At 43.9% G+C, this 25577-nt stretch overlaps 1 protein-coding gene across 2 annotated transcripts in view; it reads right to left on the minus strand.

The window, feature by feature from the left end:
• The window catches only part of KATNAL1 (katanin catalytic subunit A1 like 1), a 109419-nt gene that overhangs the window by 21367 nt on the left and 62475 nt on the right, over positions 1-25577 (minus strand). For both annotated transcript variants that reach the window (XM_075265986.1, XM_075265987.1), the window contains exons 5-9: positions 15634-15761; positions 10162-10267; positions 9156-9314; positions 6983-7109; positions 2451-2585 (exon numbers count right to left, since the gene is read on the minus strand). In XM_075265986.1, coding sequence (XP_075122087.1) covers positions 2451-2585; positions 6983-7109; positions 9156-9314; positions 10162-10267; positions 15634-15761 — 655 coding nt within the window. The remainder of the gene's footprint in view (positions 1-2450; positions 2586-6982; positions 7110-9155; positions 9315-10161; positions 10268-15633; positions 15762-25577) is intronic.

The raw sequence follows: 25577 nt of genomic DNA on the forward strand, positions 1-25577 counted from the left end.
CTGAAGCAGAAAAAGTCTTAAAGTCTGACGGAACGAATATAGACCTGTGAATGGGGATAAGGTGCTAAATATTCGAGAAAACTTCTCTTGGTTACCAAATGACTTAAAGAAACAGTCCTAGCAAAACTGATACACTGTGTAATTGTTTGGCCTCAGTTCACATTTTGATTTTGGTCATGTCTGCTTCAACCATGCATCTGCACCAGGTCGTCTCAGATCACGCAGGAAGGTCCTGCATTTCGGGTTCTGTAACGCTGTTCAAGGTGGCAGGTCGCAATTTCAACTTTTTCTGCATCCTTAGGATGCAGATAAAGTTGAATACAGTGGTGGAGCAGCTGTCACCTCCATGCTCCACCGTTTAGGCTGCAGTTGATACTGTCTATGGCAGGGAAGCCATATGAGCATCAAGCCAGAGAAAGCAGCAGCCAGCCCTGTGGGACCGGGGTTAGGGGAGTACAACTTTGCTGAGTAGAAATGGTGCAAAATCAGGAGCAGAGAGAACAACATAGCTGATGTGTTTGGATGGTGGGGGGTGGGGAGGACTCACTTATAAATCCTTTGAACTTCATAATAGGTTAAAACAGCCCTGATCTGTGATATGTATATGATCTGTGATATGTTGGGACTATTTCCCAATGTATACATCTAATGGAAGCCTAAGGGCCCGTTCACACACTAGGATCTGCCGCTAAGTATGACATGGATTTTGCTTAGAAATCAGCTGACTCTGCCAGGATTTTGTTTCCCATGGTTTCCAATAGGAAGCAGAGATCAGAGGAGGACACTTAGATAATTACATTTCCTGCTCAGTCTGCAGAGTGCACAATTTCTACCTTGCTTTTCAGATGGAAAGCATACAGAGAGCCAGAGAAGGAAGAAGAAATTCCTCCTAATTTTTGGCCGTATGACACTGTATAAGCATAGAATGCATACAACATCAACACATTTCCATCATAAAAATGCTAACTTTTTACTGCATCCCTCTGTATTCAGTAAATTATACTTTCCAATCCAATAAAAAAAGGTATGCCAAACCAACCCCTTGTATGCCTTAAGTATAGTCTTTGACCAAGGGCGTAACTAGCAAAGACTAGACCACATAACAAACTTTTGACTTGCCCTCCTCCCCTCTTCCATGGTATAGCGCCCACTTTCCTGGCCCCCACACAGTATAACTCCCCATTTACACACAGTATAATGTCCTAAATTTGCCTCTTCAGTATAATGTCCCATAGCAGCCCCTGCACACAGTACAATGTCCCAGAGTGGCTCCTCCATAAAGTATTATGTCCCATAGTGGCCCCTCCAAACAGTATTATGTCCCATAGTGGCTCCTGCACACAGTATGATGTTCCATAGCAGCCTCCATACAGTATAAAGTTCACAGTGGCCCCTCCACACAGTATTATGTCCCATCATGGCCACAACAGATGGTACACTACCCACAAACTAGTATTGTACTCCGGGGTCTTTTAGAGTACAATGATCGGAGGACTAAGGGAGGTGACAAACATAAAAACCAGTGGTACTTGCCTCTCCTGGGCTCCGCCACAGTCCTCTTCAATGACGTCATAGACGTGGCTTTACACTGGCATCATTATGCATTGCAACGCTGTCCTGCTCCACGTAATGTCTGTGACATCACTACAGAGGCCGAAAACTGCATGTAGTCTCGTCAGAAAGCTAACACTAGTTTTTATGTTTGCTCCTCTCCCCTGGGCCTCCTATCATTATACTCCGGGGTCTAAAGACATCCCAAAGTACAATGACAGCAGTATTTGTTGGTGTTCTCCCAACAAATACTCCTGCTGCAGGCCTGTGGTCCGCTTTCCATTCTTCCCTCCAGGGAGCTCCAGCAACGTGATATGAAACACACGGGGCACCCTGGAGGGCAGAAGGGGAAGCTGAGGCAGCCATGAGCAGGTACAGGGATCGGTAAGTATATAGGTGGCCTATAAAGAAAAAAAAAAGAAGCAGCAGGGGCCTAATGGGCAACTTAAAGTCCCAAGCCTATGGCAACCACCACTTCTTTTGACTAACAATGAATGTATTATGCCTGTGGAGAAGTCAAAGGTATATGTCAGGGAATACATAGAATACAGCCCCCAAAAAAGTCGGAGTATGGGGCCTTGGTGGACTAATACAGGACAGAGGTCCCAAGAACAAAAAAAAAGGAAATGGAAAAGCCTTATTTATTCCGTACTAAGCAAATACATATACGGTGAAGGTATCAGCCTTATGATGGCTTCTCTAAAGCCAAACATGGCCTTCATTGTATGCACAATTGCTTGGAATAAATATTCCCTTACAGGCCTGAATTTTGCCCCCATGCTCATGGACCCATAATAATATTCGGACCTTAAGAAAATATTGGACCGGTGTGCTATCCATTAAAAAAAACCACACATGTGCATAGTCCTGTTCATGGAGCCTTATAAGTATCTCAGTACCTGTCGGTAACGGTATATAGATCCTCTTCTCTAATCTCCTCCGCAAGGCCTCGTCAATGTCCCACGGGAAATTGGTAGCGGCCAGAACCATGACCATTTTGGAAGGATCATCATTTTCTAGGGCGCCTCCAACACCTGCAATAACACAACAGGCATTATAGAGTTATACTGACAAAGGGTGTTGACAATGGAGAAACCATGATCTTTATTAAAACCACATTTTGTTCTGTAGATTTCTTTGAATCGTGCGGCCACTTGCTATCAATCATTGGCGCTCGGCTTTCACTGCGCTGCTCGGCTGGTTCATCCAAGTATATATTCATAAAACACACTGTCCCAGGCAATTTCTCAAATGGCATCTGTGCACGGTGGTTTTGAAGTCTGATGCTGGAGGGCTTTACATAAAATAACTACTGTTGTACATTGCTCAGCCGAGGGAGACAGGTTATTTATATAACTGTCTCTACCGCTCTCAGTCTAAAGGGGATGGAAAGTTATTAAAGGAAACACTCCTAAACTTCTTTTATATCGAGGTCTGCAGAACAAAAGCAGAGCTACTGTACATCGAAGCACTTTAGTTCTGTGCAAAAAGCCAAAGCCCATCACCATGTCCAATTACAATGTCGGAGTACATTTCTATGAACTTATATAGTTCCTTTCCTTCCCAGAAGAATCTGAAAATTACTAAAAATGTACCCAAAGGCATAAGTATCAAGTCTCCTAGTCTGCCGAGACCAAGAGAAAGAAGTAGCCTCAGGGTCAAACCCCCCTACTCTTATTTATGAAAGAGGTGAATATACAAGCACTTGGCCTGGATGAGATGGGACAGTAAGGGCTCGGTCACACGGGGCGAGAGGTGGCGGATTTTGGCGCTGAATCCAGGTCAGAATTCGCCCCCTCACTATAGAATCCTGTACGGTACGTTCCTGCTCACGATAAAAAGAAGCGAGCTGCCCTTTCGTCAGGCATCCGCCTTGCGGCAGCACCCTCCGGACTAGGCCCATTCATTTGGGCCTACTCCGGAGCGGGAAGCCGCGACTGTCGGAAGCCGCGACTGTCGCATTTTGGTCCCATTCTGACGCGGCTTCCGGTGTCAAAATCAGGACCAAAATACGCCATCCTATACCCCATGTGAACGAGGCCTAAAGGATCCTGAAAAAACAGACAACAGCAGATTCCGATAGATCCCTTTGACTATAATGGACTTTCAAGTGTCCATTTCTTCCCTGAAATTGCCAGATGAAAAAGAAGGGCTTGCACGACTATTCCTTCCAATGAACTGAGACAGACACTGTGCAATGGAGACTCCGATGCAGATGTGAACGTAGCCTTAGTCTCTACCTTTGGACAAATACAAAATCGCAGCCACTACCTAGGAATCCAGTTAAAACTCCTCTAATTGTATGGACTGTGCATTAAGAGTCCACACAACAAATGCCTACAAGAATTGGTTTAAAGAGGACCTTTCACCATATCCGGGCACATGCAGTTCTATATACTGCCGGAAAGCTGACAGTGTGCTGAATTCAGCGCACTGTCGGCTTTCCCGATCTGTGCCCGGTGTGAAGAGCTTACGGTCCGGTACCGTAGCTCTTCTATGGTCAGAAGGGCGTTTCTGAATAGTCAGTCAGAGACGTCCTTCTTCACAGCACAGCCTATCGCGCTGTGCTGTGAGAGCCGGGAGGAACGCCCCCTCCATCTGCTCGCAGTACTCGTCCATAGACGAGTATTATCAGGGAGGGAGGGGGGAGTTCCTCCCGGCTCTCACATCACAGCGCGATAGGCTGTGCTGTGAAGAAGGATGTCTCTGACTGACTGTCAGAAACGCCCTTCTGACCATAGAAGAGCTACGGTACCAGTACGGTACCAGCTACGGTATTCAGCACACTGTCAGCTTTCCGGCAGTATATAGAACTGCATGTGCCCGGATATGGTGAAAGGTCCTCTTTAAGTTTTTCAGCTAAAAGGTAAAATAAAAATGGAATGTGGCGATGTGTAAGGCTTTTCAGCTGAAACACGTAAGCCAATTTTTCTTGGCATTTGTGGTATGGAATTTTAATAGACATTCCATACAATTTGTGGTTGGCTTACCTGGGTTCCTACATAGTAAATAGGCTTTGTTTGTTTTTTTTCTACAAAGGTACACAAAGTGAAATGGGGCCAACGGCGGATGAGCACTAAGTTAGGATGGGATGTGAGGTAGCTTTGGCAAGGATCAGGTGCAGTGTTTAAATACTGGTGTCCTGTAGTGAAGCCAAAAAGACAGCTCATTTAGGCTTCAGCAGGGTGGTTTATATTAAACTATATAGCAAAGTACAGCAAACATATACCATGCAATATGCTGTAAATACCTATTAATAAGGTAGCATAGAGGGCTTTTGGGAGTAAGTAAATAAGGCTTAAAGGGTTTGTCCATTATTACGAGCAATCCATGGGAAGGCCGAGGAGGAGCAAAATAATTTTACATACTCATGTGTCCCAAACTCTCCATTGTCCTCTGCTGGTGTCCTTTTCTATCTGGTACATGGGCCGTGTTACTGGAAACCCTCAGGCTTACGTGATAGGTCTCAGCGATCACGTCAGACACAGAACTTCTGGCAACCCGGCCCTTGTCCAAAAAAGAAAGCGCACTAGCAGCAGATAACAGAGCACTGGGGAGAGCAGAGTATGCTTTTTTCTTAATTTTACACCTCCCCGGACGCCCCACAGACTGCTCCAAATAATGGCCCACCCTTTAAGTACTGTATAATACTTACTCCCCCTTCAACTCCAACATATAGGTGCAGGATTTTGGACGACAGACCACTGGAAGAAGATCTCACAAATTTGCCAAGTACTATACAGTGAATCCAGAAAGTATTCAGACCCCTTTAAATTTTTCTTTGTTTCATTGCAGCCATTTGCTAAAATCAAAAAAGTCCATTTTATTTCTCTTTAATGTACACTCAGCCCCATCTTGACAAAAACAAAACAAAACAGTAATGTAGATATTTTTGCAAATATATTAAAAAAGAAAACCTGAAATATCACATGGTCATATGTATTCAGACCCTTTGCTGTGACACTCATATTTAACTCACATGCTGTCCATTTCCTTCTATCCTCCTTGAGATGGTTCTACTCTTCATTGAGTCCAGCTGTGTTTAATTAAACTGATTGGACTTGATTAGGAAAGGCACACACCTGTCTATATAAGACCTCACAGCTCACAGTACTTGTAAGAGCAAATGAGAATCAGGAGGTCAAAGGAACTGTCCAAGGAGCTCAGAGACAGAATTGTGGCAAGGCACAGATCTGGCCAAGGTTACAAAAGAATTTCTGCAGCACTCAAGGTTCCTAAGAGCACAATGCCTCCATAATACTTAAATTAAAGAAGTTTCGGACGATCAGAACTCTTCCTAGACCTGGTCGTCTAGCCAAATTGAGCAATTGTGGAGAAGAGCCTTAGTGAGAGAGGTAAAGAAGAACCCAAAAATCACTGTGGCTGAGCTCCAGAGATGCAGTAGGGAGATGGGAGAAAGTACCATAAAGTCAACTATCATTGCAGCCTCCACCAGTCGGGGCTTTATGGCAGAGTAGCCAGAAGGAAGCCTCCCCTCAGTGCAAGACATATGAAAGCCTGCATAGAGCTTGCCAAAAAAACACATGAAGGACTCCCGGATTATGAGAAATAAGATTCTCTGATCTGATGAGACAAAGATTGAACTTTTTGGTGTTAATTCTAAGCAGTATGTGTGGAGAAAACCAGGCACTGCTCCTCACTTGCCCAATACAATCCCAACAGTGAAACATGGTGTTGGCAGCATCATGCTATGGGGGTGTTTTTCAGCTGCAGGGACAGGATAACTGGTTGCAATATGAATACGGCCAAGTACAGAGACATTCTGGAAGAAAACCTCTTCCAGAGTGCTCTGGACCTCAGACGGGGCCGAAGGTTCACCTTCCAACAAGACAATGATCCTAAGCACACAGCTAACATAAAGTAGCGGCTTCGACAATTCTGTGACCATTCTTGACTGGCCCAGCCAGAGCCCTGACCTAAACCCAATTGAACATCTCTGGAGAGACCTGAAAATGGCGTCCACCAACATTCACCATCCAACCTGACGGATGTGGAGAGGATCTGCAAGGAAGAATGGCCCAAATCCAGATGTGAAAAACGTGTTGCATCAAGAAGACTCATGGCTGTACTAGATCAAAAAGGTGCAAATACTCAATACTGAGCAAAAACATCTACATTTTTTAAAAGTTTTTTTTCTGTCAAGATGGGGCTGACTGAACACTAATGAGAAATAAAATGAATTTTTTTGATTCTAGCAAATAGTTGCAATGAGACAAAGAGTGAAAAGTTTAAAGGGGTCTGAATACTTTCTGTACCCACTGTATAGGGGAAAAAAAGCTGAATTCTTCCACAAACAACTTCATGCAATAACCTCTGGATAAAGAAAAAGTGCCTGATCGTAGACTCACTGCTGGGGATTGAGGAGGGGGTGTTTATGGGAAAACTACTTAAAGGTGGCCTGCTGACTTACCATCCATTTGAATAAGCAGTTCTGACTTGACTCTTCGACTGGCTTCATGTTCATCTGAAGTTCCCCTACGACTGCAGATTGAGTCAATTTCATCAATAAATATGGTGGTGGGTGCATAAAATCTTGCCTGTAGTGAGAGCAATTCCCAATAAATATATATATATTTAAAAAGAATATATTTGCAGTGGGGATCAATGAAGTGGTGCATTAAAAGTGTAAAGACTTCAGATTATTTTTCATGTGAAGAATTCCAAAAATATAAGAAAGTACAAATGTTCAAAATCAATGGTAACAATCGCCCTTCTAAAGACGCCCGCACCAACGATCAGCTGACCCACACTGGCTCAGATCTTGGAGCCCCGGGCCATTAGCTGTTGCTGCTGAGAGAAGCTTAGTTTGGCCATGCATGTCAAATAAAAGGTTAAAGGGAACCGGACGCGTAAATTTTGGACATTACACCACCAACAGTGGCTTCAAATCAAAATAATGAATTATTTTTAAAAGGAGTCTGTCAGCACAAAAATTAGAATTTGGAGATGGACGCCGTACCTTGCAGGGCTTGGGATGAAGTTTAGAAAGACGCGTTTTTTATTGCTGTCCCCGATACCGTTACAGAGAAATTCTGCTCTTTGGTGAGGCTGCACACCCCTAAAGGCCTTCAATGCACACCCACTAAAAGAAGGAGGACAGTCCTCTATCCCAGCTCGGCTTTCACTAAATCTTAAGGGGCGCAGTACACACTACCTCACATGCTCGATGAGGTCACCTGGAAGGGCTGCACTTACGGAGTCTATCTTCATGTTATTTTGCGCTGAAAGACTCCCTTAAATTATATTGTAGACTTATTAATATTGTAGAATTATTTAGATGTACAGATGGTTACATATTCATTGCAATCAATCACTAGCTTTCTTTCATGGATAAGAAGTCCTGGAGGAGTTGGAGCCGGAGTCAGGCAATGGAAAAATAGAGGAGTCTGTGTTGGTGGCTTGGCCGGTCAACTCTACAGCATAGTAAAGAGAGCATAGGAGTAGAGCGACGTTAAAAATGGCCTACTTTTGATATAAGGTCCCGTTTCGCAAAAAATGTGGTAGATACTGGAACAAAGAAAAAATCTTATAATAAGAAAAATCATTGTATTACAGGATCATGGAGTCTTCTATTTTGTCCTCTCTTGGCTCGTTTACCATGGGGAGGTCTTGCTGCTGGTACTTTGGCTGGTATAACTGGGAGGGAACCAGACGGCAAGTTCTCCTCCATAGTCTGCAGGTCGTCCAGTGCAGTTTTTCCATCCTTAGTAAACCCTTTAATACATGAACCCATATACCCCTAGAATTCATTTTATTTCCATTATACTACATTTGTACCACTATGAGCTCATAAGAGTTTCCGTCTTCAGGTCACAACGTGTTTTATGAAATACTAGAACATTTCATCTTTCTCTAGGCCGGTAACATACAGACGGCGTTCACTCTGATGCTTTTTAGACCTAAGAATGTATTTAGGAGCGCAGCACTTACACAAGCTTCCCATTTATAGTTAATAAGTCATAAAACATATACACTGATTTACTACATTTATTATAGATGATGGCACAAGAGTTGAAAGGTCACAGCAAGGACACAGCAGGCATTAAAGGGATTTTATCATTGGTGTCAGTGGTTTGGAGATAAAGACATGCCAGGCTATTTTACTACCTTCTTTTTTTCAATTCTCGTTCAGTTGTAATCCTGGTTAATAACTTTATGTAAATGAGCCCACCGAGCACCCTAGAAAATGGTCGCTTACAATACTGTGTAAGCCCCCAGTGCTGCGAGAGAACTCATTTGCATACCGACGAAAACCGGGATTTCTACCAAACGGCGGCGCAGAGAAGACATATTAAGGTAGAAGACGAATAGCCTTGCTTAAGGCTATTCCTACGTAATAAGCAGAAAAAAATTCAGTTTAAATGATAGGATCCCTTTAATATGGAGAAAACTAAGTTCATCATCTACCCCTCGCCCCCAATCCCGGCCTATCTATCAAATTTAATGGCACTTCACTTCTACCAGTCCCACAAAATTTACATTTTGGCCCTGCAATTTTTAGGATCTATCCCATCCCACAAACCAACAATTATCCTTTGACATCACCATTGCACTGCAAAAATAAACTACTAAGAGAAACTCACCATTTCAAATAATAAGCGAACCAACTTTTCAGACTCTCCCCTGTATTTAGATGTTAAAGTTGAGGAGGAAACATTGAAAAATGTTGTTCCACATTCTGTTGCTACAGCTTTAGCCAGCATGGTCTTTCCCGTACCGGGTGGTCCGACCATTAAAACACCCTGAAAAAAATTAAAGATTAAAAACAAATTACATTTTACATTAGTTTTTACTACAAGAATCCAAATTTTATTTGCTGATTTTAAAGAGGATCTTTCACCGTCTCCGGCTCTTTTCATCCTCTCATGGGCACCATTCCACCGATTCCAGCACAGTTGGAATTTTTTCTCTAGCCCTCACCACTTCAGAATTAATTTTGGTATCTGATAGGGACAGTATTCTGAGATCTGACACTGTCCTCCCCTGATTGGAGCTCTGAGTCACGCCCCCTTGCCTTATCTTGTCTGACACCACCCACTTGACACTAGAGAGTCTAGTTAGCATATCAGATACTACAATTAACTGCACAGTCGGTTCAAGAACAGTGACTATTAAAAGAGCTTGAATTTGGTGGAGGAGGTGAGGTAAGGTGAAAAAAACAAACAAAAAAACCCACACAGTGCGGCAGAAAACACCGGAGCAGCAGGACCAGAATGCAGTGGGAGACACCACAGCACCGGGACAAGGGCGAGTATATTTTTTTGTTTTGGATTTTTTTTCCACCTTCCACAGCCTCTAAAAAACCAAAAAAAAAAGGTAATCTCTACATAGAAATGACTAGCTAATGGCCCCCATACACATAAGAGAAAGTTTATTGGAACCAAATATATACAGGTATCCCAACACTCCCCTGAAAGAAGACGTCAGGGAAGAAGAGTCTGGCACCAACTTACTCCACTCTATGCACACTCGGCCAAACCAACTGAAGGTATATGAGATCCTTAAGAAATCAGGGGGACTAGGCAGAAAGATACCACACAATCTCTAAAGCCCCCAATATATTGGAGGATTGATCCATCTTCATCTTACCCTCCAAGGTCTTCTAATTCCCTTGAAAAAATCTGGCATCCACATAGGAAGGACTACAGCTTCTCTTAATAGTTTCTTTGCTTCTTCCAGATCAGCAATGTCTTCCCTATTTAGAGACAAGTAATAAGAAAGAGTGAAAAATAGAGGAAATATAAATAGGAAGTGAGACAAAAAAAAGATAGGGAAACAATAAGCAAGTTGGCTAAGATGAAGATGCAATGGAGGGAAATACTTTTTAAAAGGAGTCTTCCACTTCCTCTAGCACCACATTACAGAGCACATTACAGTGATAGAAATCATACTTACGTTATGTAGGTCACTTTTGTGGATTTAAGGAAAATAACTTATGTAAATGAGGCAGTTGGTGCACTGGAGGCGGGCCTTCAGCCCTGGGAACTACTCAAATAGAATGGGTGAGGATCAACTCTAACTACAAATGGTGGCACAGGAGATGGTAGGGTATAGAGTGGCAAGAGCAGTGCCCCAGGAGGTGAAGGCCCGCCCTCAGTGCACCAACTTCCTAATTTGCATATGACTTTGTGGTTGTTTTCCTCCAAAAAAAAATCTGCCTAACTCCCAAGAATTGAGTTTTTGAAGGCGCCAGTCACCTTACATGTACGCATATCGCCATTACCATCTCCTGTTGCAAGGCTTGTCAAACTTTTTTGACTCAAGTCTCACCAGGCATTCTTTTTTTTTTGTTGCCAGGGCCTCACCGGCAAAGAAACACTACCATGGAGTGTCAAACAAATGCCACTGTGTTATCCATGTAATACCCTCACCAGTGGTAACAAAATTGTACAGTACAGGACATATAATTCCTCTAGCAAGAGTAGCACAAAATATCTCCCCAGCAGTGCCAAGTATCATAGTCCAAGCAAAAAATACCCCACCAGAAGAGCCAAACACATAAAGCACCTCCCTAGCAGTGCCAAGTATCAGCATCCAGCATGGGCAACACGGTGGCTCAGTGGTTAGCACTACAGCCTTGCAGCATTGGAGTCCTGGAGTTCGAATCCAAGGAGTTTGTATGTTCTCCCCATGTTTGAATGGATTTCCTCCCATTCTATAAAAAAAGACATACTGATAGGAAAAAAAAAGTACATTGTGATCCCTAAATAGGGCTCACAATCTACATTTAAAAAAAAAAAAAAGTATCAGCGTCCAGCAAAACAGCCCCCCAGAAGAGCCAAACACCACAGTGAAGCATAAAGTACCTAACCAGCAGTGCCAAGTATCAGTGTCCAGCAAAAAATAATCCCCAGAAGAGCCAAACACCACATTACAGCACAACATACATCCCCAGCAGTGCCACGTATCAGTGTCCAGCAAAAAAAAAAAAAAAACACCTTCCGGAGAAGCCAAACGCCACAGCACGGCACAAAATAATTTCCTAAATGTGCCAAACACAACGGTGCAGTACAACAAATCACCATAGCAATAGAACCTATGCAGAAGATCAGACACCACTGTATAAGAACCATGTGGCAAAATGGTCCTCCAACCCTTCCCTTTCTTAATGGCAAATAGAGTCTCCCCCTCTGTAACTCTGGACTGTGCGCAGCAGTATTCTCCCCAAATAAATCACTCCAAACTTGCAGAAAATTATTCCCCAATTCCAAACCTCCCACTCTGTCAGGGGCAGCCCCACCACAAAGAGGTGAGATGAGAGAATAGCCCCCTACCTCCAGTCCCAGTCTATGCTGTCTTTGCCTCCGGACTATAGCAATGAGCCTGAGGCTGATCTGTTCCTGGATGAATAGTCCTGAGTCTACAGGTCCTTCAGTCTTTCATGCCACACATACTGCACTAATAATGCAAAGCCTCCCACTGTACCATAAAGTGACCCCGACCCCAGCTCTGGATGAAAGTAAAGCTTTATCCAAACATGAATTTAGGGTCAAAAGCCTAACCAAAAAAACATGGTTATTTTTACAATTGTAAAAAACCAGGTGACTTTGGAAGTTGTGAACGCTATACAGACCGCGCTTAGAAGAGAGAGGTTTGGCGCCATCCAATAGTCCCCAGTTCTGCAGCTGCACAATTTTGTGTAGCTGCTTAAGGCTAAGTTCACACCTGCGCTTGTATTCCGTTCCGGGTTTCCATCCCTGAAAAGTCCTGCCACATTTTTCAGGCGGAAATCTGGCTGACCCATTATAGGTTATGGGGTTAGCGGTTTCCGTGAGTAACTGCTTTTTAAAGGGATCCTATCATTAAAACTACATTTTTGTCCCTAGTACGTAGGAATAGCCTTAAGAAAGGCTATTCTTCTCCTACCTTTAGATGTCTTCTCCGTGCCGCCGTTCTGTAGATATATTGGTTTTCATGGATATGCAATTGAGTTCTTTCGCAGCACTGGGGGCGGTCCTCAGCGTTCAAACAGCACTGGGGGCGTCCCCAATGCTGCGAGAGAACTCTCCAGCGACAGCCTCTTCTTCCTCTGGAATGCCCTTCCTCTGTGAGGTGCTCTTCGGATGGCATCTTCTGGCTTTAAATGGGACGCATGCGCAGTCGGGTCTGCCATGCCTGTGGCCATTTCCTTATGGCCACTTACACAATACGCTCGTGTAAACAGCCACAAGAAAATGGCCGCAGGCAAGCCCGATGGCAGAGCCAACTGCGCATGCGTCCCATTTAAAGCCAGAAGAAGCCATCTGAAGAACACGTTGCGGAGAGGGCGTTCCAGAGGAAGAAGAGGCCGTCACAGGAGAGTTCTCTCTCAGCACTGGGCACGCCCTCAGTGCTGTTTGAGCGCTGAGGACCGCCCCCAGTGCTGCGAAAGAACTCATTTGCATACCGATGAAAACCGGGATATCTACGGAAGAGCGACACAGAGAAGACATCTAAAGGTAGGAGAAGAATAGCCTTTTTTAAGGCTATTCCTACGTGTTAGCGAGAAAAAATGCAGTTTTAATGATAGGATCCCTTTAGGCGCAATAGGTATCCATATTTCAGGTCCACTTGCAATGGAAACTCTGAACACAGGTGTGAACCTAGCGTCACATTGCCAGGACGTACAAATAAGTCCTTGCAGGGATGACCGTAGACCAGCAGGAAGTATATAGTGAACGGGTGGTCCGGAAGCAGTTAATAAAATTAGATATATCTTACACCACCATAGAGGAGATCAATACTAGCAATCCGGATAAACCTGCCCCTAGGTCTATGCAGGAAATTTGGAGCTCGGTATCAGAAAAACAGACGTCCATCTGCAATAAAGATATATTAGGAAATTAATCAGCCCGGAATTTATATCTGTCTGTATTTGGTCTAAGGCCCTAATGTAAGCGCCAAAGCTGAGATCTGAAGTTTTCCTTGCCAGTTGTCTTATTATCTTTCACTTCTAATATCAAGAAATTCCCTCGTGAACAAAACAAACATTTTATTACCCGCTCACAAATCAGCCCTGAAATTCAGCCTCATTGTAAATACCATATTACATTTCAAGTGACTGATCTATAAATTCGCGGCGAGGCGGAGGATTTTGCAGGCTTAAGTGTAGCTCTGTTTTGCTCAGACGTTAATCACTTAAGCCAGTAACAATTTCCAAAAGTATATTTCTAAAGAGCGTGGATTTTCCTGCATCGCTGCATTCGCCGCTCTACGTAGTCGCTTTACTGGAAGACGCAATTTATGTTGCATTCATTCTCTTTATTTTAGTTTGGGCAAATATAATAAAACGTCAAGTTCACTTTTCTCGCACTGGAAAATAAACCGTAGGGAACAACCTAAACATGGCTGACTCCTGATAAACAGCAAAGGACAGAAGACTGGCAGAGAAGCCGAAGCTGAATTTATGGGGATAGTACACAGAAATAAATCCGATTTGGGGCAGCAGACTTTAACTGTATTTACTGGGGGCAAGTGGTATGTCACGTGACCACTAAATCCACTGCAGCGGACACCAGCCTTAGGATATGTTCACATAGAGTTTTTTGGCAGCGGATTTTGACGTGGAATCCGCCTCAAAATCCGCTGCCAAAACGGCTACCATTTACTTCAATAGTAGCCGCTCACTTCTTTTTTCTGCTATCTAGTAGAGGAAAAAAAAAATCGACATGCCCTATCTTGCCGCAACTCAGCCTCGGCACGAGTCTCCCTCCCGATTAGGCCCATTCATTCGGGCCCAATCCGGAATGCAACAATGGGATGCCAGTGCACTGCATCAGCATACCGCGAAACTAGCCGCGACGGAATGTTCACACATGGAATCCATTTTCCGCCGTGTGAACGTACCCTAAAAGGGGTTGTCCAGGGTAATATTTTATTTATCAATTAGGCTGGGAGAGATGGAAAAAAATAAAAGAAAAGAAAACCATATTCGTCTGTCCCTCGTGCTCCGGAGCTTCCCCGCGGTCCAGTCCTGCAGCTCCGTTGTCTTGTGGCGGAAGTACCTGCCACACATGACCTTGAGGCTGCTGATTGGCTTCAGCGGTCAAATTAAAAAAAAAATCTTAAAAATCCTGTATTTCTGACTCCAGTTTTTTTTTTGAAGCAGTCACCTGAAGCCTACTGATGATCACAGATGTTATACATACGTAGATAAGACACAGAATTCACTAGTCACTATAGGTGATTTCACCGCTTACCTACTCCTCTCTCTGTATAATGACCGCTGCAGAGGTCACACAGCATGCCTAGAAAACTCTCCCATAGAAGTCAACAGAGTTTTCTCCACAACAATGTTCCAGAAGGCAGAAAGTCATAGACTATTTTAGGCTTAGTGGCAAGAGTTGGAATTGCAAGATTGTAAGATTCTTTTGAATATAAATAATAACATGGAAAATTAAACACCAAAAGTTAATTAAAATATTAACATAAAAATGTGATTTAACCAATATGCCATTTCCATGTGACATAATCACTTTAAGGCTTACACGACCATACTGAATGTAAGGTCTGCGAGTTGCCAATCAGCAACACTAGTTGCTGATCAGCAACATAGACGTCAGTGTCCTGCCGCACTCGCGCATAGCCATTACGGACATGTTGTATAAATTGCGGACCACGGTTGTTGCCGGGCCACATCACGGATAAAATATCCGGTGGTTTAAGAGACCGCATTGAGTATAATGTGTCCGCAATAGAGGGTTTTCAATTTACATTACGACCGTGTAAGACCAGCCTAAAAGGGAATGTGTCAGTCCCTGTCTGCCCACTAAACTTACTAGACTAGATATAGACTAGACTATATCTGATGTGGTCTAAAAACCAGGATGGAGAATGTGCAGAGTTCCAAGTTGAACGTAACACCCTCAGTGATGTACTGCGCATACGACATCATGGTTTCACATGGCGCATCCGCAAGATTTCAATCATGGAGAGTGTGATATAACAGTGCTGGGGCCTTCAATCAAGATTCTTGATAGAACCTCAGATGCAGACGTGAACTTAAACTTATTAATTAAAAAAAATTTCTCTGCAATATTTAGTATCTTATAAGAAAATCATTATGGGATTACACAAACATACCAGTGGACATTGGGATTCCTAGAGATGATGTCACGCTCTAATGCTTCAACGAGATCCTTGTCATATCCGGCACCATCAAACTTCTTCATCTCATTTTCTCCACCTACATCTTGCTGATTTTTTCGCCCCTATAAAACAGATAGAATTATGGTTATTACAACATGGAAAATAATAAGAGCCAACCACCAGCATGTCATTTAGGAGTGCACACCATTTCCCCTCCTCTGCCACCAATCCAGCCTGTACAACACAAGTCTATGGAGAGCAAGAGAGGGGGAAGAAAGAGGAGAAACTCTTCAGAGAGGACAGACGTCTACAGAGAGACAGTTTTCATTCACAACACGGTTAGGTTTTGTCCATGTCTAGAATTTGCCCATAACAGTTCAATAGTAAGCAAGTATCAAGAGGCTGGATACAAACTATTGACCAGATGGTACCATGTGCCGTCTAAACTCCACAAAAATGTTTCCGTCCACCTCCCTGAGATGTTGGCGTTGTGGCACGGAGGAAGGAACACTTCTACACATCTTCTGGGAATGTGCCAGGTTGAAGGACTTCTGGAATGGGATCCACAAAATCATCTCTAAGGTGTTTCAGACCAGTTACCCTCGGACCTGGCCTTCTATCTCCTCCACCTGTCTGATCACACACTTCATGCCTACCGCAAGTCGTCCCTTCAACACTTAGTTAATGCGGCCAGGGCTTGCATTCCCACTCTCTGGAAGTCCTCCACCTCTCCTTCTCTTATACAATGGACATGCAAAGTAGAAGATATCCAATGTATGAAGGACCTCACCGCTAATCTCAGGAATACACACGAGGCTTTCATCAAGGCTCACAGGAGTATAAAGTTCTTGTGATTTTGGCCGGCCTCCTTCTGTTGGTCCGGTCGCTGGGAACCTTTACTCTTTCCCTCCTTTTTCTCTTTTCTTCTCTTCCTCCTTCCCTTTAACCCACACCTACTCTGCCCTCACTACTGTCTTCTCTTACTCTGCACCTCTCTTCTTGTTAAGCACCTGGTTTTGTGCCATTGCTGTTCATATGCTGGCCCCTGTTTTGTTTTACTTGCACTACGGATATATGAAAAAATACCTAAAAATTATTTTTACACGTTAAGTGTGAATTCAGACACAGTTCTTTTTGGAAACCTGCCACAGCTGTATACTAAGCTAAAGATAAAAGAGAGTCCAGCAAGAGGAGAAATATAAGTTAGAATCCTATATTTTTTTAATGTACTCTTGGCTCAAAAAACTTGAAAACAGCAGCATGTGTCCAAAATGTAGTGTGTGAAAAATAACCCTTAAACTGAGGTCATACTATGCGGTAAAATTTTACTTCTTGTTGAAGATTTTGCTGTGGTTTTTTGAACCCACCCTTGGCTTTGGCTCCGGAGCTGTCATGGACAGAAACAAAACCTTTGATAAAGATTTAACACAGAGAAGGTTTGAAGTTTAAAGGTTTGAAGTTTAAAGGGGTATTACCACCTCAAAAATTCTATCTGTAATGCTAGATTGTGTAAATTCCTAAATACATTGCTTTAACAATGCTGCTTTATTTGCCTGCTTAGATTATTCCTCCCATTGTTTACATTGCATTGTTGGTGCATGACTTGTATCTCAAAAAAGAGAGGACAAAGTGATGATTCAATGCTCTTGGGGGAGGGGGAGCTGAGCAATCTCCCTGTTATATACAGCTCTGGGTCAGGACAGTCAGTTCAACTAATTGCAGTTTACTGAAAAAGGTTCGGACAGTGTTGGTTATCTCTCTATGTATGCACAAAGATAACCATGAGTCTGTTCTCTTTAGAAGCATGGTAAGTATTCTAGATAAATCTGTGTAATCTCCCTATATTATAAAAATGAATTTCTGTCTGTCTGTCTGTCTGTCTGTGCTCTAATGCGAACCAAACGACTGGACCGATCTTCACCAAATTTGGTACAGAGATACTTCAGATATCCGGGAAGGTTTAAGACGAGACTCCAACTCGCTCGGACGTACCGTTGCTGAGATACAGCATTCCAAACACAGTGCCCCCCCCCCCCCTTAGCCAATACAAACCTGCAAGTCTTTCACTCATATTTCAACTGCAATACACACGGTCACTCCACATGCACAATACAACACTGATATCCAAACTGAGATACATGCATCAGAGGATTAGATACACAGATCAGCACACAGTATCACACACCAGAGGATTAGATACACGCGTCTGCACACAGTTCCACACACCAGAGGATTAAATACACACTTCTGCACACAGTTCCACACACTGAAGGATTTGATACGTACGTCTGCACACGGTTCCACATGCCGAAGTATTAGATACAGGCGTCTACACACAGGCCCACACTCCAGAGGATTAGATACGCGCGTCTGCACACATCTGTACACGCCATAGGATTAGATACACGCGTCTGCACAGAGTACCACATGCCGTAGGATTAGATACACGCGTCTACACACAGTTCCACACTCCAGAGGATTAGATACGCACGTCTGCACACAGTACCACATGCCATAGGATTAGATACGTGCATCTGCACACAGTAACACATTCCGGGGGATTGGATACGCGCGACTACACACAGTTCCACACGCCGTAGGATTAGATACGCGCCTCTTCACACAATACCACACAGGGGAGGATTAGATACACGTGTCTTCACATAGTTGTACACGCCATAGCATTAGATACACGCATCTGCACACAGTACCACATGCCGTAGAATTAGATACACGGGTCTGCACACAGTCCCACACACCAGAGGATTAAATACGCACTTCTGCACACAGTTCCACACACTGAAGGATTTGATACGTGCGTCTGCACACGGTTCCACATGCCTTAGGATTAGATACACACGTCTACACAGAGTTCCACACTCCAGAGGATTAGATACGCGTGTCTGCACACAGTTTTACACGCCATAGGATTAGATACACGTGTCTGCACACAGTACCACATGCAGTAGGATTAGATACGCGCGTCTACACATAGATCCACACGCCGAAGGATTAGATACGCGCCTCTTCACACAATACCACACAGGGGAGGATTAGATACGTGTGTGTGCACACAGTGTCACACTTTGGAGGATTAGATACATGCCTCTGCACACAGTACCACAAGCCAGAGAATTAGATACGCATCTCAGCACACAATACCACACAGGGGAGGATTAGATACACGTGTCTTCACACAGTTGTACACGCCATAGGATTAGATACACACATCTGCACACAGTATCACATGCTGTAGGATTAGATACATGCGTCTACACACAGTACCACATTCCATAGGATTAGATACACGTGTCTGCACACAGTACCACATGCAGTAGGATTAGATACGCGCGTCTACACATAGTTCCACACGCCGAAGGATTAGATACGCGCCTCTTCACACAATACCACACAGGGGAGGATTAAATACGTGCGTCTGCACACAGTACCACACGGGGGAGGATTAGATACGCGTGTCTGCACACAGTACCACATGCCGTAGGATTAGATACGTGCGTCTACACACAGTTCCACACGCCGTAGGATTAGATACGCGCCTCTTCACACAATACCACACAGGGGAGGATTAAATACGTGCGTCTGCACACAGTACCACACGCCAGAGTATTAGATAAGTGCGTCTGCACACAGTACCAAATTCCGTAGGATTACATACGCGCATCTGCACACAGTACCACATGTCGTAGGATTAGATATCCACGTCTACACACAGTTCCACATGCCGTAGGATTAGATACGCGCCTCTTCATACAATACCACACAGGGGAGGATTAGATACGTGCATCTGCACACAGTACAACATGACCGAGGGTTAGATGTGCGTGTCTGCACACAGTTACACACGCTGAAGGATTAGATACGTGTGTCTGCTCTAAGTATCACACGGGGGAGGATTAGATACGCACATCTGCACACAGTTCAAAATGCTGGAGGATTAGATACGCATGTCTTCACATAGTACCACCGCCAGAGGATTAGATACACGTTTCTACACACAGTATCACACGGGGAAGGATTAGATGTGCGCATCTGCACACAGTACCACATGCCAGAGGATTGGATATGCACATCTGCACACAGTTCCATACGCCGGAGGATTAGAAACGCACGTCTGCACACTGTACCGCATGCCGTAGTATTAGATACGTGCGTCTGCACACAGTTTCACACACTGGAGGATTAGATACGTGCGTCTGCACACAGTACCATATGCCGGAGGATTGGATAAGCAGGTCTGCTCACAATACCACATGCCAGAGGATTGGATAAGCAGGTCTGCACACAGTACCACATGCTGTAGGATTAGATACCTGCGTCTGCTTACAGATCCACACGCCAGAGGAATAAATACACGCATCTTCACACAGTTGAACATGCCATAGGATTAGATACACACGTCTGCATACAGTACCACATGCTGTAGGATTAGATACGCGCGTCTACACACAGTTCCACACGCCGTAGGATTAGATACGCGCCTCTTAACACAATACCACACAGGGGAGGATTAGATACGTGCATCTGAACACAGTACCACACTTTGGAGGATTAGGTACAGGCCTCTGCACACAGTACCACATGCCAGAGAAGTAGTTACGCGTCTCAGAACACAGTTCCACATGGGGAGGATTAGATACGTGCATCTGCACACAATACCACATGCCAGAGTATTAGATACATGCATCTGAACACAGTTTCACTTACTGGAGGATTAGATACGCGCCTCTTAACACAATACCACACAGGGGAGGATTAGATACACGCATCTGCACACAGTACCACACGCCGGAGGATTAGATATGTGCATCTTCACAAAGTACCACACCAACAAGGATTGGATACTTGCATCTAAACACAGTATTACACGGGGAAGGATTAAATACAGCTTTACTCCAGATATCCATAACAACTAATGACAGGTTTTTCACTGATATCCAAAATGAGATACACATAATCACATGACGCTTATGGACATACACACAAACCACATACAAAATACATTAGTGCAAAACTGGGCAATTCTTATGGGGCCAATACACAAACATAAAATGTAATATACCCGTGCGAAGCCGGGTCCTCCCTCTAGTGTAATATACATTTAATGTGCATATTATTTGATCTCCATTTGTATTAGATTTCTAGTGATCATAATAAATAATCTGTCATCACAAAGGCAAAGTCTATATATATTGTGATTCTTCGTAGTGTACTGTTCCATCAAATAGTCAAAGCCCTCACTCAAGCTTGTGGAAGAATACAGGAAGTGATAAGAAGAGACAGCAGGCAAATCTTCTGAAACACATGTTGCACATGTAAATAGTACATTTACATGTGCAATATAAAGTAATGACATTTCAAAAAACTTTATGCTCTTTTATAGGGATATTTGAAATTATATTTGGCAAGTTAAAGGGACCTAGCAAAGTTGATGACCTCATGACCTATCCACAGCCACTTAGCTGTTTTGCCTGCAGGAAGTGGTAGATCAAGTACACAGCTGGAACCAGCTCTGCTCCTATTCAACTGTAGAGCTGCAGTTCCTGACACCAGGTACAGTGTTTCAGAAAGAAAATTGCATGCAGTGTACAGAGCTCCATACTCAGAGAGCAGAGCTGGTTTAAGTTGTATATACGGGATACTGCTTCTGACGGGTGAAGCAGCTTCTCGGCGCGTGGTCCAGGTGTCTGACCCCAACTGATCTGATACGGACTGCCTATCCTATAGATATGGCATCAGTATTCAACTTTCCTAGATCCTGGACAACCCCTTTAATTAAAGTTTCACTGCAAACATAAGGAGGTTTTAGCATTATCGCAATTTTTGTATAATAACTTTTTGTACATTATTTTGAAATTTTAATTTCAAAAACATGAAAATAACAGGACATTGTACTTTTTGAAAAATATAGACAGTGACAAGGACAAAATAATTAGATTGGCAAAATTTCTTTAAAAAAAAATATGTTTCTCATAAAAACTTGGTTTAAAATATAGGCCATTTTTGGTGACACATTCCCTTTAAAAGAAATGATGGGCGCAACATCTATAATCGTACATTTTTCTTGGTATTTCAGAACAACTGTCCGATTGGATGTCAGGTTTGATTCAATGAATACGCTATATAGATGACGTTTTATTAATATGGCAGCAAAGTAGAAACAATGTAACTTGTTTTATCACAACTCTTAAAAGTTTTGAACAGTAAGATGCCGAGTCATTTTAGTCATATAATAGAAATTGGAGTCCTGTTTATCTTGGCAGATCTGAGTGGAAATGTCTTGACGGATATATGAGAACATATTACTCCATGCCGAGACTTCATACCTACAGCAAACTACAAAATCAATTTTTTTGCTAGGTTTTTGGGCGATAAACATTTGATCCTCAGGTGGCTTATTTGAGAAACAAACCAAGGACAAAATGTGCAGCTTTTGGGAAGAAGAATATTGGAAATGCTGTATGCATCAAGGATATCTCATAACAAAAAGTACTGAGAGAAGAGACCTGTCAATTGATCAAATAAATTTAAGAGAATCTAATAAGGTACATTTTATTACATCCTATAATTCGAGAAATGCTGTCCAATTTTGGTTAAATATCTTATGCAGTTGTTACTTGAAGATCTAAGAAACCTAAGGATATTCTAACACAAAGCTACCATATTCCAACTACTCATAAAACCCTTGTGCTGTGTGGAGGGCCCTGCATTTTTGTATTTTTCATAAAAACTTTGAGTTATAAAGTCTCACTTGGGGAAATATTAACTATTGTAATTTTAAAATGAATACTTGGTAAATTAAGATGATGTACCTATTAATATAAAACATTGCACAATTTGCTGTACTAAAGATGTCTTGTAGTCTTTTATATAAAAAAACGAAAACTTGGTGATCTTCAGTAGTTGATACCTTTTTAATGGCTAACTCATAATGATGACAAATGGCTAACGTTTCGAAGCGCAGAGGCTCCTTTGTCAAAGCAAATTTAAAAACATTTTTGAAGGATGCATATATATATATATATATACACAGAGTAGGCACAAAGGGTGTTAGATTTCAGGAGGGGAGGGGGGGTTGTTAGTAGTTGGTGAGACAATGTAAGCAATTGGTGGAGACATTTGCTAGAGACAATGTGGTAATTGGTGGAGACAATGTAAACGCTTACAGGTCCTTATCAGTTCACACGTAACGGGACAGGACAACAAAATTGAGACATCACTGTATCGGAAGCCGATTGACCGACCAACCTACCTAAGATGGGACAGCTTTCATCCGAAACACATAAAGAATAGAGATGAGCGAACACTAAAATGTTCGAGGTTCGAAATTCGATTCGAACAGCCGCTCAATGTTCGTGTGTTCGAACGGGTTTCGAACCCCATTATAGTCTATGGGGAACAGATACTCGTTAAGGGGGAAACCCAAATCCGTGTCTGGAGGGTCACCAAGTCCACTATGACACCCCAGGAAATGATGCCAACACCTCTGGAATCACACTGGGACAGCAGGGGAAGCATGTCTGGGGGCATCTAACACACCAAAGACCCTCTATTACCCCAACATCACAGCCTAACAACTACACACTTTACACACTCAATACCACCTCTCTGACAGTAGGAAAACACCTTGAAACATGTGTATTTGGCACTTGCAGTGAGGAGAGCTTGTCACCAGCAGTGAATTTGGCCCTTGTAGTAAGTTGAGGTTGGCACCAACATTTGTTTTGAAAATCAGGGTGGATTGAGCCTCTAACCAGCAGAGTTTGGGCAAATTCATGGTGGAGGGAGCCTCTAAAAACCCCAGTTTGGACCAATTCATGGTGGAGGGAGACTCTAAAAACCCCAGTTTGGACCAATTCATGGTGGAGGGAGCCTCTAAAAACCCCAGTTTGGACCAATTCATGGTGGAGGGAGCCTCTAACCAGCCCAGTTTGGGCAAATTCATGGTGGAGGGAGCCTCTAACCAGCCCAGTTTGGACCAATTAATGGTGGAGGGAGCCTCTAACCAGCCCAGTTTGGACCAATTAATGGTGGAGGGAGCCTCTAACCACCCCAGTTTGGACCAATTCATGGTGGAGGGAGCCTCTAACCAGCCCAGTTTGGACCAATTCATGGTGGAGGGAGCCTCTAAAAAACCCAGTTTGGACCAATTCATGGTGGAGGGAGCCTCTAAACAGCCCAGTTTGGGCAAATTCATGGTGGAGGGAGCCTCTAACCACCCCAGTTTGGACCAATTCATGGTGGAGGGAGCCTCTAAACAGCCAAGTTTGGACCAATTCATGGTGAAGGGAGCCTCTAAAAACCCGTTTGGACCAATTCATGGTGGAGGGAGCCTCTAACCAGCCCAGTTTGGGCAAATTCATGGTGGAGGGAGCCTCTAAACAGCCCAGTTTGGGCAAATTCATGGTGGAGGGAGCCTCTAACCAGCCCAGTTTGGACCAATTCATGGTGGAGGGAGCCTCTAACCAGCCCAGTTTGGGCAAATTCATGGTGGAGGGAGCCTCTAAACAGCCCAGTTTGGGCAAATTCATGGTGGAGGGAGCCTCTAACCAGCCCAGTTTGGACCAATTCATGGTGGAGGGAGCCTCTAACCAGCCCAGTTTGGGCAAATTCATGGTGGAGGGAGCCTCTAAACAGCCCAGTTTGGGCAAATTCATGGTGGAGGGAGCCTCTAACCAGCCCAGTTTGGACCAATTAATGGTGGAGGGAGCCTCTAAACAGCCAAGTTTTGGGAAATTCATGGTGGAGGGAGCCTCTAACCAGCCCAGTTTGGACCAATTCATGGTGGAGGGAGCCTCTAACCAGCCCAGTTTGGACCAATTCATGGTGGAGGGAGCCTCTAAACAGCCCAGTTTGGGCAAATTCATGGTGGAGGGAGCCTCTAAAAAACCCAGTTTGGACCAATTCATGGTGGAGGGAGCCTCTAATTAGCCCAGTTTGGACCAATTAATTGTGGAGGGAGCCTCTAACCAGCCCAGTTTGGACCAATTAATGGTGGAGGGAGCCTCTAACCACCCCAGTTTGGGCAAATTCATGGTGGAGGGAGCCTCTAACCAGCCCAGTTTGGACCAATTAATGGTGGAGGGAGCCTCTAAACAGCCAAGTTTTGGGAAATTCATGGTGGAGGGAGCCTCTAACCAGCCCAGTTTGGACCAATTCATGGTGGAGGGAGCCTCTAAACAGCCCAGTTTGGGCAAATTCATGGTGGAGGGAGCCTCTAACCAGCCAAGTTTGGACCAATTCATGGTGAAGGGAGCCTCTAAAAACCCGTTTGGACCAATTCATGGTGGAGGGAGCCTCTAACCAGCCCAGTTTGGGCAAATTCATGGTGGAGGGAGCCTCTAAACAGCCCAGTTTGGGCAAATTCATGGTGGAGGGAGCCTCTAACCAGCCCAGTTTGGACCAATTCATGGTGGAGGGAGCCTCTAACCAGCCAAGTTTGGGCAAATTCATGGTGGAGGGAGCCTCTAAACAGCCCAGTTTGGGCAAATTCATGGTGGAGGGAGCCTCTAACCAGCCCAGTTTGGACCAATTAATGGTGGAGGGAGCCTCTAACCAGCCCAGTTGGGGCAAATTCATGGTGGAGGGAGCCTCTAAACAGCCCAGTTTGGGCAAATTCATGGTGGAGGGAGCCTCTAACCAGCCCAGTTTGGACCAATTCATGGTGGAGGGAGCCTCTAACCAGCCCAGTTTGGGCAAATTCATGGTGGAGGGAGCCTCTAAACAGCCCAGTTTGGGCAAATTCATGGTGGAGGGAGCCTCTAACCAGCCCAGTTTGGACCAATTAATGGTGGAGGGAGCCTCTAAACAGCCAAGTTTTGGGAAATTCATGGTGGAGGGAGCCTCTAACCAGCCCAGTTTGGACCAATTCATGGTGGAGGGAGCCTCTAAACAGCCCAGTTTGGGCAAATTCATGGTGG

The sequence above is a fragment of the Leptodactylus fuscus genome, chromosome 2 (genome assembly GCF_031893055.1).
Source record: "Leptodactylus fuscus isolate aLepFus1 chromosome 2, aLepFus1.hap2, whole genome shotgun sequence".
NCBI lineage: Eukaryota > Metazoa > Chordata > Amphibia > Anura > Leptodactylidae > Leptodactylus > Leptodactylus fuscus.